The 16,537-nt window shown below is 42.1% G+C and overlaps 1 protein-coding gene and 1 long non-coding RNA gene across 2 annotated transcripts in view; one reads left to right on the forward strand and one right to left on the reverse strand.

Annotated features, from left to right (window-relative positions):
• The window catches only part of RARRES1 (retinoic acid receptor responder 1), a 40,266-nt gene extending 24,176 nt beyond the window's left edge, over positions 1-16,090 (forward strand). The window contains exons 2-6 of the mRNA XM_082626064.1: positions 1,249-1,311; positions 3,743-3,926; positions 7,430-7,566; positions 15,094-15,156; positions 15,236-16,090. Coding sequence (XP_082482190.1) covers positions 1,249-1,311; positions 3,743-3,926; positions 7,430-7,566; positions 15,094-15,156; positions 15,236-15,385 — 597 coding nt within the window. The 3' untranslated portion in view covers positions 15,386-16,090. The remainder of the gene's footprint in view (positions 1-1,248; positions 1,312-3,742; positions 3,927-7,429; positions 7,567-15,093; positions 15,157-15,235) is intronic.
• LOC309806959 lies at positions 10,061-15,085 on the reverse strand. The gene is made up of 3 exons (XR_014294466.1): positions 14,459-15,085; positions 10,958-11,048; positions 10,061-10,227 (listed from the first exon to the last, which is right to left on the reverse strand). It is a non-coding gene; the product is annotated as an uncharacterized lncRNA (long non-coding RNA).
• Positions 16,091-16,537: the final 447 nt, after the last annotated feature.

Consider the following 16,537-nt stretch of genomic DNA (forward strand, 5'->3'; position numbering starts at 1 on the left):
CCTAAGCAAACTGCCCTCGTACATGTGCTCTGGGTGCACCCCGCCCCGTCTCCCAGCAATATCCATATATCCACGTTTAAATATTCTTTACATAAATAATTGCCACAGAATCCTCGCCCTCCATTCTCTGGTTTCCCAGAATTTTAAAAAAAATCTGTGATGGGAATAGATGATATCTGGTCTACTTAAAATAAATTAACCCTGTTTGGTTGTTGTATTCCTGATTCAAGGGAAATTGTTGTTTCCAGAGTCTAACTTAATCAACACTATGTGAGATAACTTCAGCTCCAGGCAGCAGAAGTTTCCTTTCTTCTCTAGAAAACACTCCTTTTACTGAATGGTCACTGTGGTGTTTAAAAAAAAAAAAAATTGTTGGCCAATAACATAAAGTTCTTCTAAACAGTCTAATATGCTTCAATGATATGGGTATATATACTCTAAAACTATGCATTGGAGTCAGTTCAAAGGTTTAAAAAGGTTAAACATGCACTCCCCAAGTTTAGAAGTATGCCAGCCTGTGAAAGCTGCAAAGAAAGGGGAGACCATAACATTTGAGGACTTCCTCTGTGTGGCTAACTCACACCGCCCCAGATTCGGGCCCTTCACAGAGCCCACCTCTGGCCTCACGTGTGGGTGCCCCCCGCCTGCCCCGGGTCTGGGTGTGGCTGCTTCCATACTGTCCCTTCGGCCTCATCTGAGGTCTCCTCCTCCCAGATGCCTTCCTTGACCACCTTAAGAAAAGTAGCCACTCTGCCCCACCACTCTCTCTTCACTCATCACCATCTGAAAACCCATTATTTATTACTGGGTACACCTTTGTCGCTGGATCCTGTGTTCAGCTGTGAGTGGCAGGAGGGTGGGCGCTGATGGGGCCCAGCGCCCCGCACAGGGCGTGGAGGGGCACTCCACGGCTGGGGAAGGCAGGAAGGACCCCGCCTCTCAGCCCTGTGTGCTAATGGCTGTTTCTCATCTAGCTGCTTCCACAAAGCCAACTTGTAGCTTCAGGACCACTGTTTCCTCCTCTCAGCCTCCCTCCTTGTGAGTAGCTGTCAAATCAGCCAGCAGAGTGTCATGATCAGCCCAAAATTTGGGATCTTTTCTCTTTGTAAAAAATCACCGATTTTATTCAGGTACGAATGCTAGAGCCGCCATTTGCATGTCATGTTATTCCTAGACAGCAAGCGGTTCTTGGATATGAAGGTGTTAACAGAGCTTCCACGAGGCTAAAGTTCTACCTCTGTGTTTCAGATTAATCAAAAGAAGGAATATAAAGTTGACCTGGTGTTTACCACGGAGCTCTACAACCCAGAGGTAAGCTGCCATGGTTTGTGAAGTGTCCTATTAACAACTTGTATGATTTTTTTTTTAAGTGAGAATTTTAATATATAGTGACCTGGAGGTTTGCCTTTTTTTTTTCTTTCCTGCTTTGTTTTCTATTTGTTCTCAAGAATTGAAGACAGCGCTAGGCAGGACCACTTCATGGTCTCAGACAGGGTTCCTTTTACCGCGTCCACACAGCCCTCGTCCCATCCTTCCTCTGCCGCTGGAAGGGCATTTCACACCCCCTTTGGACCCGGTGCCCCTCCCTAGCACCTCCGAATCCCCAGAATGACTCACTCTCAAATGCCAACCTGCTCTCCTCCTGTCAGCTGGTGGCATTTCTCGTTAGCGGGCCGGCATAGCACGAGGCCACCCCCAGGAGCTTCCGTGCACACAGGCATTCCGCAACTCAGAGCAGCCCATGTGCGCCGCAGGCATTTTCAGCCTCTCCTTCTGACCCAGAGGGCCACAGTCGCCAAGTTTCCTTTCCCCACCACCTCCCCCTTCCCAAGAAGAGAGGAAACAGAGGACTCAGACAGAAATGAGAGCCAGATGGACTTCCCGGGGCTGGGCCAGGCTGGGAGGCAGCACCCGGAACCGGGGTGGAGCGGCCAGCCCAAACGCCTTTGTGTGGCGCGGAGTCAGAGCGGGGGGGATGAGCAGGCAGCATCGGCATTACTGTGTCTCAGGAAGGCGGAGCTTCGGAGAAGGCATAACCCCTCCGGCTGATGCTTCTGGAAGAAAGCTTACCAGTATTCACAAACAAGTTCTGACAAGAAAACACTACGCCAACTTTGCTAATTAACCTAAGAATTAACGTTTTCTTAAAGCATAAGGAAGGTGCTTTTGGTTTCTGTGTTGCAAACGGAAGTGTTAGATTAAAGCTAAAAGGAAAACAATTACTAGATTACTTTGACCAACTGTGTTTCTCTGGAGGGCTAGCTAATTGAAATGCTTCCTTTCGGGAGGTAGGGAGAGTTCTTTCATCTTCTGGCAACTGTTTTGATTCTGTGGAGCTGTTTCGGGGGAAAGGGAAAGAAAAACAAAAGGGGACAATACCTATTGCCTTTTCTCTTCCCTGGAAACGGTTTTGACATCAAAAGAGCCCACGTACCAGCCCTATCTTCTGCCTTTCATAAGCCTCTTCCCCATCGCTCCCTTCACCGTTTTTCTGTATTGCACCGATAATTAGGATTTTAATGTACCACTTAAATTTCCTCTCCTGTAAACTAGCACTCACGGGAGAAGACGTTGCCCATTGGAACGCCTATTTCCATTTTTTGCATTAGTTCAAAGAGGGGGCTTATTTAGCAGATCCAATTTTAAGTATGGTTTGTTTCATTGTGGGCTTTTTCTTTTTGGTTGTTTTAACTGGGACTCCACCCAGTTTAAATGACTGTAAACGTGAAAAGAACTCGATTGCTCAACCAACCGTGTTGTAACAGGAGTTCTTAACTAGCGGCCCATGGATGGGTTTTGAGTGCCGCCATGAACTTCCTCAGATTCTAGGCCCAGAGGATGGTATGAGTGAATGTGCATTTTTCTGGGAAGCGGTTCCCTGGCTTTTATGGTCGGGTTAAGGAATCAGTGACCTAAAAGAGTGGAGAAGCACCGTCCCAGAAATGAGTTGTACCCTTGATGTCTACTTAAAGCATCCAGCTACCCAGCTCCACGTGTCTCTGGATTGGAAAGTAAGTGAGGGAGATCCCAGAACACTCAGCGTGTCTACCTTTAAATCTGAGTGCGAGCAGGCTTCCCTCGGTCACTCAGGTAGTTGGATCAGCCCCATGTGGGTGAGCTGTCCCTCCACTTCTTCCAGATTAGACCTCGGGGTAGAGAGATGGAGTTCTCACAGAGCTGGGGCCCTGGCATCACACAGACACAGCTCAGGTCCTGGCTTACCACTTACTAGCTGTGAGACATGGAGTAGGTTCCTCTTTAAACTTCAGTCTTAAACTGTAAAATTGGAGTAAGAGGACTGAATTCATCAGGCAGCATGAAGACACTGTCATTTGTGTTGATGGGAATCAGCTTCCTTTTGGTTCAAGTTGGCCAGCTTGAGGGCCAAAGTAAACATTATGTTGGTTGGTCCACAGTAGAAAGGAAAGTACCTCTATCCTAGCTAGAGGTTTGAGCCGAGTAGCACCCACAGGTGTCAGTGGTATTTCTTTGGAAGAGGCCCAGCATTCTTTCATAAGGGCACCATCAGAAAGCAGGAGTTTTTTAAATGACAGCAAAGACTGAAGATTGTTGTGTTTGGCTGTGAGCACAAAAATCATTTTCTACAAAGCAAAGAATACTACATATGGATGCCAGTGCATACCTGCCATGTACAAGGAACTCCCCAGTCTTGTGTGTGTTTTTCATTGGAGTGGGTGGGAAGTGATAAGAAACCATTCTAATTCCAAAATCTTTATTTCAGGAAGGTAAGGAACGTCTGGGGAAATGTTCTGCTCGAGTGTTTTTCAGGAACGAGAAACCCAGACCGGCCATTAATATAACGTGTACTCGGCTCATTGAGAAGAATACAAGACAAGAAGAAGATTATCGGCTCTACAAGTACATGAAGCAACTTAAAAACCTCTTGGATGTAGTCAGCATACCTGGTATGAACCAATATCTGGAATTTCTATATTCAGGAATGCATGTCATTACTACATCTTAAAAAGAATGATCGTGGAAGCAACCTAAATGTCCATCGACAGATGAATAGATAAGATGTGGCACATATATACAATGGAATATTACTCAGCCATAAAACGAAATGAAATTGAGTTATTTGTAGTGAGGTGGATGGACCTAGAGTCTGTCATACAGAGTAAAATAAGTCAGAAAGAGAAAAACAAACTGTATGCTAACACATATGTATGGAATCTAAAAAAAAAATGGTATGAAGAACCTAAGGGCAGGACAGGAATAAAGATGCAGACCTACTAGAGAACGGACCTGAGGACACGGGGAGGGGGAAGGGTAAGCTGGGACGAAGTGAGAGAGTGGCATGGGCATATATACACTACCAAATGTAAAGTAGATAGCTAGTGGGAAGCAGCCGCATAGCACAGGGAGATCAGCTCAGTGCTTTGTGACCACCTAGAGAGGTGGGATAGGGAGGGTGGGAGGGAGGGGATATGGGGATATATGTATGCATATGGCTGATTCACTCTGTTGTACAACAGAAACTAACACAGTATCGTGAAGCAGTTATACTGCAGAAAGTATCTATTTAAAAAAAATCATCTAAAATTTTATCCCCCAAATGGCACTTTAATTCAACTACAGAATGTGGTACACCTGATTATTTGAACAAAATTCAGAAGTATCCTTTTCCTATTTTCCCCCTCGAGCACAATATAGTGACTCCATTGAAAACTATCTGTGCCCCTTTAATCTGCCCACTTCTCATCACAGACGCAGGGCAGGGCAAGAGCCGGACTCCAGGGAGAAGAGGTGGAGGTCTTTGCAACAGGACCCACACGTAGGTGTGCAGTTTTCAGGGTTGAGTCCAGAAGCTGAGGAGAAAAATTCTAGAGGTTTCTGGTGGTGGCTTTGGAAACTTTAGGTGGCGGGACCCCATCCAGGGCCTCTGTCGTGTGCATCATGGCCTTCTGCACCAGGGCCGGGCGAGCTGTCTTGGGGCCTTGCTGGGAGGCTGCAGTGGAGTCAAGCTGATCTCATTTTAGGTCCAGAGCTAATGGGCAGTGGTGCCGTCTCTTATAAGAAATGAGCCCTGCCTCTGAAGTGACTCAGCTGAAATAAAGCAGAGCCCATTTGCGCTGGCACTCAGCAGGGTATGTGGACAGCAGCTGACACTCGGCGCTTACTGGCAAATCCAATCTCCAAAACCACAGAAGTCATCTCTGGACTTGCACTGGGCTATTAAGCTTGACATGACCACCACAGCACTCCCTATCCCACTGTATCTCTCTCAGTTCACTCATTTGCCCGGAGACTGTGACAGACCCGTGTCAGCGTGGAGGACCTGTGGTCTCCATTTCTGGCTGCATCTATGTCCCATCCATTACTGAGACTTAAGTGTTCTGAAAAACCCAGAGGTGGGATACTGCTCCCTGCGTTTCTCAAATTCTGAAGCTTGAATTTGAGAGTTTATTTGCATTACAGTGCTTTGACAACTTGGATTAAATCCTGTTCCAAAGAATTATGAAGAAGATTCAGAATCTTGCATTGTAGTAGCATTTGTTTATATTTAACTGTCTGAAATAAATGGGCCAATGACTAATACTTAAAATCTATGGTTATTTAGGGATTGGTCCCCTCATTAGCATTAGTTGGGGAAATAGGGTTTTATATATTCTTCTTAAAACACAAATTTTAGAAATCGTATTGGACCCTTTCTTTGAAAGGGTCTCAGTCCTTTTGCCACAGGATCTCTAGATTTTGGACAATTTTTAATAATGCAGGTTAACTGGATCATGTTCGGTTAAGTCCTATATGCCCACAAGGATCATTCTATAAGAGTCTAACTTAATGTGGCTGCTATGAAGCTTCGGAAAAGTTTTTGCTTAATATAGGGCACGTTTTCATCAACAAAATCTACAAGTTCTCTTGTCACTTTAAATTCAGCAGAGATGTTTAATGGTGCTTGTAGCCTGTATATCTAAAATTATCTACTTAAAACTGAAAAGGTTTGGTTTTAGATAAGTTGAATCAAAATCTATGTTGGAGCAGCCAGTTCAGATCTCAGCAGATCCCATTCAGTATTTAATCAGTCCAGGGTGTTTGACTGTTGAGCAGTTTTCTCTACGACTGCTAAGTGAGAAGATCTAATCCATTTTAGGATATCCTTGCTCTGCACTGTTTTTCCCCTTAAATAGTAGTTGTCTGGCTTTTATGAAGAGTAAAAATTTCTCCTCTTCTAATGAATTCATAAACTTCCTATAGATGAGCCCAAGTATATGACATACAAAAGACAAGACTGGGGACCTGGGAATAACCAACGTCCTAAGTGACTCTGTAGCAGTGCTACTGGCATTTACAAATTTCAGTTGTCCTCATTATTCACGGTATTTTGTATAACTAATTTTTCTTCTATGGTAATTCGTTTTGATCTCACAAGTTAAACTCCTGGTGGCACTAGGAAGGAAGTCTGTCACTCTCTCGCTTCCATACACACGACAGGAATTCAAGGCTCAGCTCAAATCTCATCTCTGTGAAGCTGTCCCCAACCTCTTCAGCCCAAAGAAACCTCCCCCTTCCCTGTGTCCCCTCAGCTCTCTGATCCTCCCTTTTTCTTAAGGAAGGTGTCAGCTGCATTTCCACGCTGTCAAGTGGAGGGTAGGGCCTCTCTTTGCATCTCTCACGGCACCCAAGCAATCAATGAATGCCTTTTGAATCGACTACCACTATAAACCAGCCAAGTCTAGTTCTATCAATACAGAGCAGAATTTATGTGAAAGATTATTTTACTAAGAAGGATTCATTTCCTAATAAGCTGTTTGTACTCCTCACATATTATACTATTATTGGGCTTTAATATACACTATCTCCTTCAAACTGCATAAATGATGGTCCATGAATAGCTCATAAATTACTTACTAAAATTTGAGTTCCTAAAAGTCACAAGAGGTAATTTATTAGTCATTGTATCCCTACCTATAGCAGTATCTGATATTAAGTAGATTTTTAATAAATGTTTGCTGAATTAGAAAGATTGCAGTTCCAAAAACGATGCCACAGGAAAAACCCACTTGATTTGTTCATGTAGTCAAAAAAGTGACAGATGCTGCCAATACACAGATTAGCTTTAATGCCAAGGATCAGAGAAGGACAAAGACCAGCACGTCGACTGTGGATCCAAACCAGAAGGTAATGTGGAGAAGATGACTGATAGATGTTTCCATCTAATTAAAAGATTTTAGATGAAAGGTTTTAGATTAACTTTGAGTATCATTATAGCTCTTAGTTTGCATTTATATTGTACAGCAAATAGCCCTTAAACTGTTTTATAGTAGCTTTACTTAGCAGGGCAAGTTGAAGCATGTAAGATTCCATACAATGCAGAAACAGATACGAGTCCCACTTTACTACTGAAACTTGTAATATTTTGTCCTGAAAATGTCTTAATATGAGTGTACTTTTTTTGTGCCCCCAGATAGTCATGGACATATTGATCCCTCTCTGAGACCCATCTGGGATTTAGCTTTTCTGGGCAGCTCTTACGTGATGTGGGAAAAGACAACACAGTTTTTACACTACTACATGGCACAGCTCAGCAGTGTGAAGCAGTGGGTAAGAAAAACTGACAATTAACTTGTTCCACAGGAGATACAACCAATGCCATGTTCTTAGACTAAATTAATGTGAACTTCTAGCTTTGTGGCAAGAGTTTTAATTGCATTTCATTAACTCAGTACATATGTGAATGCCAGGCATGGTTGTGGGGACTGAGGATATAGCGCTAAAGAAAACACTCAGTGTAGCTGCCCTTATTGAGACTAATTCTAGCGAGAGAAGAGACAGTGAACCGATAAACAAGTAAGTATGTATCAAATGGTGGTAGGTGCTATGGAGAAAAATAAAGCAGGGAAAAGGGAATGCAGGGTATTGACAGAATTAAGCTTTAGTCTAAAGCAAGGCCCCTCTCATTTGAGCAGAGGCGTAAGGGAAGTGAGAGCAAGCCACGCCTCCAGAAGGGAAGGCATTTCAGACAGAGGGGACGGAGGAGGCATTGTGGCTGATGGGTTGGAGAAACAGCAGTGAGGCTGGTATGGCTGCAAGAGATTGAGCAAGGGGAGCGTGCCAGGAGATGAGATTGGATGGAGGGGGTCAGTTCATGGAAGGCCATTAGAAGGACCCTGTCTTTTACTCATTACAGGGTTTTTAGCAGAGAAGTGACACGATCTGACTTACAGCAGGATCATTCTGGCTGCTGTGTTGAGAACAGACCGTAGCCAGACAAGGGTGGAAGCAAGGAGAGCAGTAATGTGTAGCCTAGGCAAGGCCAGGGTGGCAGCGGTGGATGTGGTGAGAAGTGTTTGCATTTTGAAGGTAGACCAACAGTATTTGTTGATGGGTTAGATATGGATATATCCAAGAATAAGAAAAGTCAAGGATGATTTATGATTTTGGCCCGAGTAACTGGAAGGATAGAGTTTTCATTTCCTGATTGGGGAAGACTACAGAGGAACAGATTTGGGTGGAAATTAGCTTGAGTTGGAGCATTCTAAATTCCATAACCAAGTAGAGAATTTGTATCGTCATCTGGACATAAGAGTCTGAAGTTTAGGGGAGATGCCTAGGCTGGAGTCATCACCACATAGATGGTTTTTAAAGCCTCAAGAGTGGATGAGAGAATGAGTGTAAACAGAGAAAGGTTATGTAGGGATTGAGTCCTGGAACACTTCCAACTTTAGAGGGTTTAGAGATATGAGGAAAAAAAAGTGTTTCAAGGATGAGAATTGACTAACTATCAAAAGCTGCTGGAAAGTCAAGAAAGATGAGGACCGAGAATTGACCATTAGATTTAGGCAAGCTGGAAGTAGATGGAGAGCTTATCAAAAGCTGTCTCACCGGCACAGTGTGGGCAAAGTCCTGATTAGAATAGGTTCAGGAAAGAATGGGAGAGGAAGTGCACGCTCCATGTCTTTCAAGGAATTTAGCTATAAAGGGGAGTAAAAGGGAGGGAGGGGGCTAGAGCTGGAGGATGCGTAAGCACAGGGTTGAAGGAGGGTTTTCCGTTGTATTTTTAGATTGGGCGATTTAACGGCATATTTATATGTTGAGAAAAATCCAGTAGAGAGGGGCAAAGTAGGACTTGTAGGGAAGAGAAGGAAGACTTGTTGGAGTTAATATCTTTGAGGAGATAAAGAGAGGATATGATCGATCCAGGAGATGACTGTGGACAAGGGCACAGAGTGCACCTGGAGGAAGGCTTTCAAGTGTGGCACAGATGCTGGTTAGGAGGGTGGGTATCACGTGGCAGCCTGTGGAAGTTCTATCCTGACTGCTTCTGTCTTCTCAGTGAAAAATGAGGCAAAGTCACCAGCTGAGCGTGAGGATGGAACAGGAGGTGAGAGGGGGTGGGAGTGCGTGGGTTCGAGCATCACGCAGCACTGCAGGCCTCTGAAGGTCTGCGGTCACGAATTTAGAGAAGGGCCAGTCACTCAACTGGTTGGGTGCAGACAAGGAGGTGGCTGAGTGGGGGTTTTTGTCAGGCACATGTCATGTGGAGAGGGAGGGGCATTTCCAGACTAAACAGTATCAACTACTCAGAGGCAGGCTGAGCCAACCATAAGTACAAATTTCTAAAAGTCGTTTTCTTCACGGGTGGCTGAAGCAGTACATTCACCATGGATGGACAGCAGTGAGTATCTTCCGAGTACAAGGACTTGCCTGGCGTCCAGTCAGCATTATTCATGCCAGTAATAGCTTGGTGTACCTTTCAAAGGCCACTTGTAAAGCAGACAACTGTTTGAAATGTAGTTTCATTCCTTACCAAAATGAACGTTTCTTTCCCCTATGGAGTGGCTTTGATAGAAACGGCCGTGTAATTGACTGCTGTTACACCAGGAGTTAGGGCACAGCACCGATTCTTTGGCTGCAGGTAAAAAGTTTCTCTCGTCTACCAAGACAATCACGTCCTCAACAGAAGGCTTTTCCTTTAACTGAGAAGTTAGGGGAAATTTTTTGTTTAGTGTAGAAAATGGCATCAAGATAATAGAACTAATTTTAATGAATGTCAGAGAAAAACTCAATAGGAACAGAGCAACAGGGACACAAGAGAAAAAATTAGGATCTTTTAATGGCATTGTTTTCCATTCTTTTGCATTTATAAATGACACATCACCTAAGTAAACACCAGGACGTACTATGGTTTGAAAACAGCAGCCCCGTTTCTCGCTCATTCTAGCCAGTCTTTCTTTGATGTCCATCATCTGTCCATTAATATCCCTGCAATTGGGAAAGTGGGGACAAATGTAATTGTAGAGCTAAGAAAACAAAAATGCAGGGGGAACAGGACTTTTAGATTTTTTTTACCCTGTGGTGTCTGTGTTTTAGATAAATAGTTATTGAAGATGCAGCTGACTTGGTTGGGTCACCTAAGGCAAATCACTTCTTCTCTTAGGGCTATGAAATGAGGGTCAACAAGCTTACTGAATGAAGCCCTCGAAACTAACATAAATCTAAAATACTGAAGCAATTGGGAAATTTGGATTAAGGTTGATATGCATTTCAGATTAGAGTTTTTTTTTTAAAAAAGCCTACAGCACCCAGTATTCCCAGGCGGCCTCCCATCCAAGTTACTAACCAGGACCAACCCTGCTTAGCTTCCAAGATTAGAGTTCCCTTAAATAAAAGCATGCACATACCCACATAGATTTTCAAATTCTGCTATTTGGTGGCTACTAAAGATTCTTGTGATCTTTCAGAAAAATAAGCAACATAACAACAAGCAAAACAAGCAACAATTTCTAAAAAAGTCATTACGATCAGAAAGTCTAGGGACTGTCCCTGGAGACTAGAAGCAGGACAGTAGGGCTGACAAAGCAAAGACAGAGAAGCAGGGAGTGGCTGGAGGTGCCCGTGGCCCAAGGTAGCTCAGGAATCTATAGGGATTATAGTTTTTTCCAAAAGCTTTCTGGGTGGGAATTACTATCTCTGCACTCAGGGATAAACTCACCTTTTAATCCAGTTGTGTAAGGCAGTGCAGCCTTATAAACTTCACAGCCCCAAATGAACACAGCCTGAGAGAAGAGTGGGCTAAGAAATAGCTGAAATACAAATATAAGACCCATCTTATAACTGGCAGTTATTGCCTTAGGACTGAAGAACAGATGTCTTTCCCAAACCACGAGGACTAAGCCGAGGGCAGGGGAGATATCTGATGGCTAGGGGAAAAAAAAACGGATAAGGACTTTCCTGACACGCTTTAGCCTTTCTTTAATGTGAACTGAGAAAAGTAAAACTGTTACTTTTCCAGCATTGTTCCAAATCTTATCAGTATCAGATACTGTCAGCATCCCAGACTATCGAACCGGCAGCACATCACTGGCAGCCAGCCCAAGTCTTCCCCCTAACTAGAGGCCTCCATCGGCCAATAGTACATTATAGAAACCATCGTATTTACCTTATTCTGCTAAGAAATCTACTTTTGACTTGACACCATAAAACTCCTTGAAAAGAACATAGGCAAAACATCCTCTGACATAAATTGACATAAATTGTAGCAATGTTTTCTTAGGTCAGTCTCCCAAGGCAGTAGAAATAAAAGCAAAAATAAACAACTGGGACCTAATCAAACTTATAAGCTTTTGCAGAACAAAGGAAACCATAAACAAAATGAAAAGACAACCTACAGAATGGGAGAAAATATTTGCAAACGATGTGACCAACAAGGGCTTAATTTCCAAAATGTACAAACAGCTCCTACAATTCAATATCAAAAAAACAACCCAATCAAAAAATGGGCAGAAGATCTAAACAGACATTTCTCCAAGGAAGACATACAGATGGCCAACAGGAAAAGATGGTCAACATTGCTAATTATTAGAGAAATGCAAATCAAAACTACCATGAGGTACTACCTCACACTGGTCAGAATGGGCATCATTAAAACATCTACAAATAACAAATACTGGAGAGGGTGTGGAGCAAAAGGAACCCTCCTACAACTGCTGGTGGGAATGTAAATTGGTACAGCCACTATGGAGAACAGTATGGAGGTTCCTTAAAAAACTAAAAATAGTTACCATATGATCCAGCAATCCCACTCCTGGGCATACATCCAGAGAAAACTATAGCTCGAAAAGATACATGCACCCCAACGTTCACAGCAGCACTATTCACAATAGCCAAGACTTGGACGCAACCTAAGTGTCCATCGACAGATGAATGGATAAAGAAGATGTGGTATAGGCACACAACAGAACACTACTCAACCATAAAAGAGAATGAAATTTTGCCATTTGCAGCTTCATAGATGGACCGAGAGATTCTCATACTAAGTGAAATAAGTCAGAAAGAGAAAGACAAATACCATATGCTATTACTTATATGTGGAATCTAAAATATGGCACAAATGAACTTATTTACGAAACAGAAGTAGACTCACAGATGTAGAAAACACACTTAACGGTTACCAAAGGGGAAAGGGGGTAGGGGAGGGATAAATTAGGAGTTTGGGATTAACAGATACAATATATAAAATAGATATGGACTTCCCTGGTGGTGCCGTGGTTAAGAACCTGCCTGCCAATGCAGGGGACATGGGTTGGAGCCCTGGTCCGGGAAGATCCCACGTGCCATGGAGCAACTAAGTCTGTGCGCCACAACTATCGAGCCTGCGTGCCACAACTACGGAAGCCCGCGCGCCTAAAACCCGTGCTTTGCGACAAGAGAAGCCACTGTAATGAGAAGCCCGCACACTGCAACGGAGAGTAGCCCCCGCTCGCCGCAAGTGGAGAAAGCCTGAGCGCAACAACGAAGACCCAACACAGTCAAAAATAAATAAATTTATTTAAAAAATAAATAAAATAACCAACAAGGACCTACTGTATATCACAGGGAACTAGATTCAATATCCTGTAATAAACCATAATGGAAAAAATATTGAAAAGAATATGTATAACTGAATCACTTAGCTGTATACCAGAAACTAACACCACTGTAAATCAACTAAACTTCAATTTAAAAAAAATCAACTTTTTATAGCGTATATTAATATTAATAACCTAAGCTTACTTATTCTCTACTAAAACCACACTGGTTCTGCTAGGGATCATTCCTTCTTTTTTTTTAGTGGGGAGGGGAGCAGTAGGGGTGGGGTAGGTCACGAGTAAGTATAAGGGAACCAAATACTTCATTCTGTCTCTAGGAAGATTAAAGTGCTAAGTTATCAGAAAAATGTGACAGTAAATCATCAATTTGGACTATAAGGATTTGACATATGTGATGATTTGAACAAAACCAAGGAGATTATTTCTGATTATTAAAAATGATGACTTCCTGGCAGAGCCTTGCTTGGTGTGGGCAGTGCCCCCTGGGTACTTTGCCAGGCTGGGCTGCGCCATGTCTGGGCTGCTCCATGTCTGGGCTGCAGCTCTTTAATAAGGCCTGGTTTGGTTTGGTCTTAGGGCGCTTCCCCCTGAAGGAGGAAGAATCTATGAACAGAAACATGAGGTGTGTCTCAGTAGCCTTACTGAGGAAGGTCTTAATTAAATGTAGAGGGTGCCCAAGCATTATAATAATCCAAATTTTTGTTTGGATTATTAAAAAATGGGTAACACTTTGTATTGAGCAGAAGTTTGTCAAATGGACTTGGAACGCCATCATTTGTTTCAAGCCTTTCTTCCTTTTTGCCTAAAATCTGGAGATTGCCGTGATATCCTTAAGAAATGCTATTTTCAGAAACAGAAAGAGGCACTGTCCTGAAAAAACACTTTATAAGACCAATTTTTTAACTGTAGAAATGCATGGTAAACAGACCTTGAGAAAAAGTGCAGGCAGCACAAAAGTCCGAGACAAAAATTACACAGCACAGCAGCCAGCTGTGTCAATATAGTCCAAGGTCAACATCGTCACCAAATGAGAGTCAGACAAGGCTAAATCGACCCCCAAACCCAGCAATGCCCAACTGATAACTGGAGCCTCCAGAAACTGTTCCTTTAGATAAAAAATGCTACATTTTCTCTCATGAATTCTGACTTTGCAGCCTGTGTTTTGGATATTTGCTTTGACCATTCATGGGTTCACTGCGAGGCAGAAGAGAAACCTACCCAATGATGCAAAGCACCACAGAAAAGCAGTCAATTTCTGATTGATCCAGGCTCTCTCTTGTATCATATCCCTCTAGTACCCCCTCCACCTGATGGAAATTTCATGGCTTGTAAAAGTACTTCATCAATGTAAGCAAAGGGAAGACAAAACTTAATTATCAAGTCCTTTTTGGTTTTGCATATTCTTAGTCTCAATGAAAAGCCTGGTAGATTAAAATCATAATCCAAATTAATTTTTTTATTCCTTCTCTTCCATTTTTACTAGTAAAGGGATAAGCACTTTTGTGCCCCGACCTTTTCCCCTCAAAACAGCTACTGTCAAATAGAAAGCAGGAAATCAGTTTAGTCACTCTTAAAATTTATAGAAATCAAGAGAATAAAAGAGCTGAGGGAGACTGCCTGCTTACCTATAAAATGTGTTGGTTTTAGAAGCAGTGTGGTACAGCATGAAGGATGTGGGTGGTGGAGTCAGTAGATCTGGGTTTGAATCCCCACTTGTCACCTATTAGCTGTAACCTCAAGTTGCCTTCCCTGTAAAAGAAGGCTCATAATACATACTCTTGCAAGACAGGAGAATTCCATGAGAACATGTATAAAGTGCCTAGCAGAGAACCTGGCCCATGGTGTCCTTCTAGAAATCCTGATTGCCCTGCCCTGCCCCTTGTCTTATTGCCTGGCATATCCGGGCTATAAATCAGCTTGAGGTGCATATACGGTATCTAGATTCCTTAGGTTGTCAAAAGATTCTGCCTATTCTCATAAACCTTAATCTCCATCAAAACCCACAAATATTAGAGAGAAAAAGTGACAGAAGGACCTTACTAGATTATCATGACAGTGGCAAAACAGTAAGAATCAACAACTTCCACATCTTAATACAGGATACCACCAAAGGAGATGAGGCTAGAATCAAAGAGGCGGCAGGTGATTCAAGGCACCCATCCACCCATTCAAGGCAGGTGATACAAGACGAGCCTTCCAAATTCTAAGCTAATATAAACCCACACTATCTATCACACTAACTCTTTCTTTCTTCTTCTAGAAAACAAATGAAGATGCAATTGATTTTGATTATACTGTTCTACTCCATGAATTCTCAACACAGGTAAAACAAAACGGTATATAGAACTGTTTAAACCAGAAGTTTTTGCAGATCATAATATTTTAGAACTCTTATTTCCCAGGAAATGATTCCCTGTCATATTCACTTGGTCTGGTACCCCGGCAAACCACTGAAGGTGAAGTACCACTGTCAAGAGCTACAGACACCAGAAGAAGCCTCTGGAACTGAAGAGGGATCAGCTGTGGCACCAACAGAGCTTAGTAATTTCTGAAAAGCAAAAAAGATCTGTTTATACTAAATTCTGAACAAAATGACTACACTTAATAGCCTAAATCATTATTCTAGTAAAATAGCCAAGGTATAAGGCATTCTAATAATTTGGGAAAGCCTGTGATTACAAGTAAATACTCAAAAATTAAAAGATACTGGGATTTTTGTTTTTTGATTGGTTTGGTCGAGTTTTTAACTCTGGGAGCACATGCAAACTGAACTCTGCTCAGTGCTAAACAGTTACTCTGCAGGTTCCTCAGGGTTTTAGCCCTAAAATGTAAAACCAAGTCAGTTAGTGTATGCTGCAGCTGGACCAGTAAGTATTTAAAAAACATAACAAAATAAAATTGATGGTCACATCTATAAATCTGCATTTCTCAATATTTTGAACAAATTGTAGCTAACTATTCTGTGTTGTTAAATTGCTTCTACCTAGTATGTTAAAAAAGATAATATATTTCAGTGAAAGCAAATCGTAGGGAAAATATTACCTGTTTAAAAGGAACTTTACTATTTTTTATGATTTTGAGCAAGTATTCCTTTTAAATTTGATATCTACTTTTAAATAAATGTTTGTTTCTAAATAAAATGTGTTACATGTGTTTGTAGAGATTTGTCTATATAGGCAAAATCTGTGCTAAGCTGGAATTAAAGTATTTATATATTAATAAAAATTTTACAAATAAAGAGTGTCTCAGAGATAAAGCCGAGTGTCTGCAAACATGTATTAAATGGAACAGTGATGTAACTGAAAGTACATAAAGTATTTACAATTTTCATTTATAAGGACAACTTGGACCCAGTATTGGCCTAAGTAATTTATAAAAACAAACACGATATGTACCATTACCAGATTTGTGGAGTACCTCCCCAAGGCAGGAAGAATTGATCCAGGAAATGTGGCCAGCATTTGCCTCTCAAAATTAGTATTTAATGGACTGCTTATATTCATGTCTCAAAACCCTTAGCCGGGTTCCTTGATCAGTAGTTGGTTAGGAAGCATCAGCCCTTTTAAAACATATGAAAATGTTACCTTTTTGTCTGTATTAGAAAACTGAAAAAGTTTATACTAAATAGAAAAAATTTTAAGACATAGACTCTTACAAAATAAAAATAAGATGAATTATACTGTTACTTTTTAGCAGAGGCAGAT

Source organism: Mesoplodon mirus, assembly GCF_964341445.2.
Source record: "Mesoplodon mirus genome assembly, chromosome: 6".
Taxonomy (NCBI): Eukaryota; Metazoa; Chordata; class Mammalia; order Artiodactyla; family Ziphiidae; genus Mesoplodon; species Mesoplodon mirus.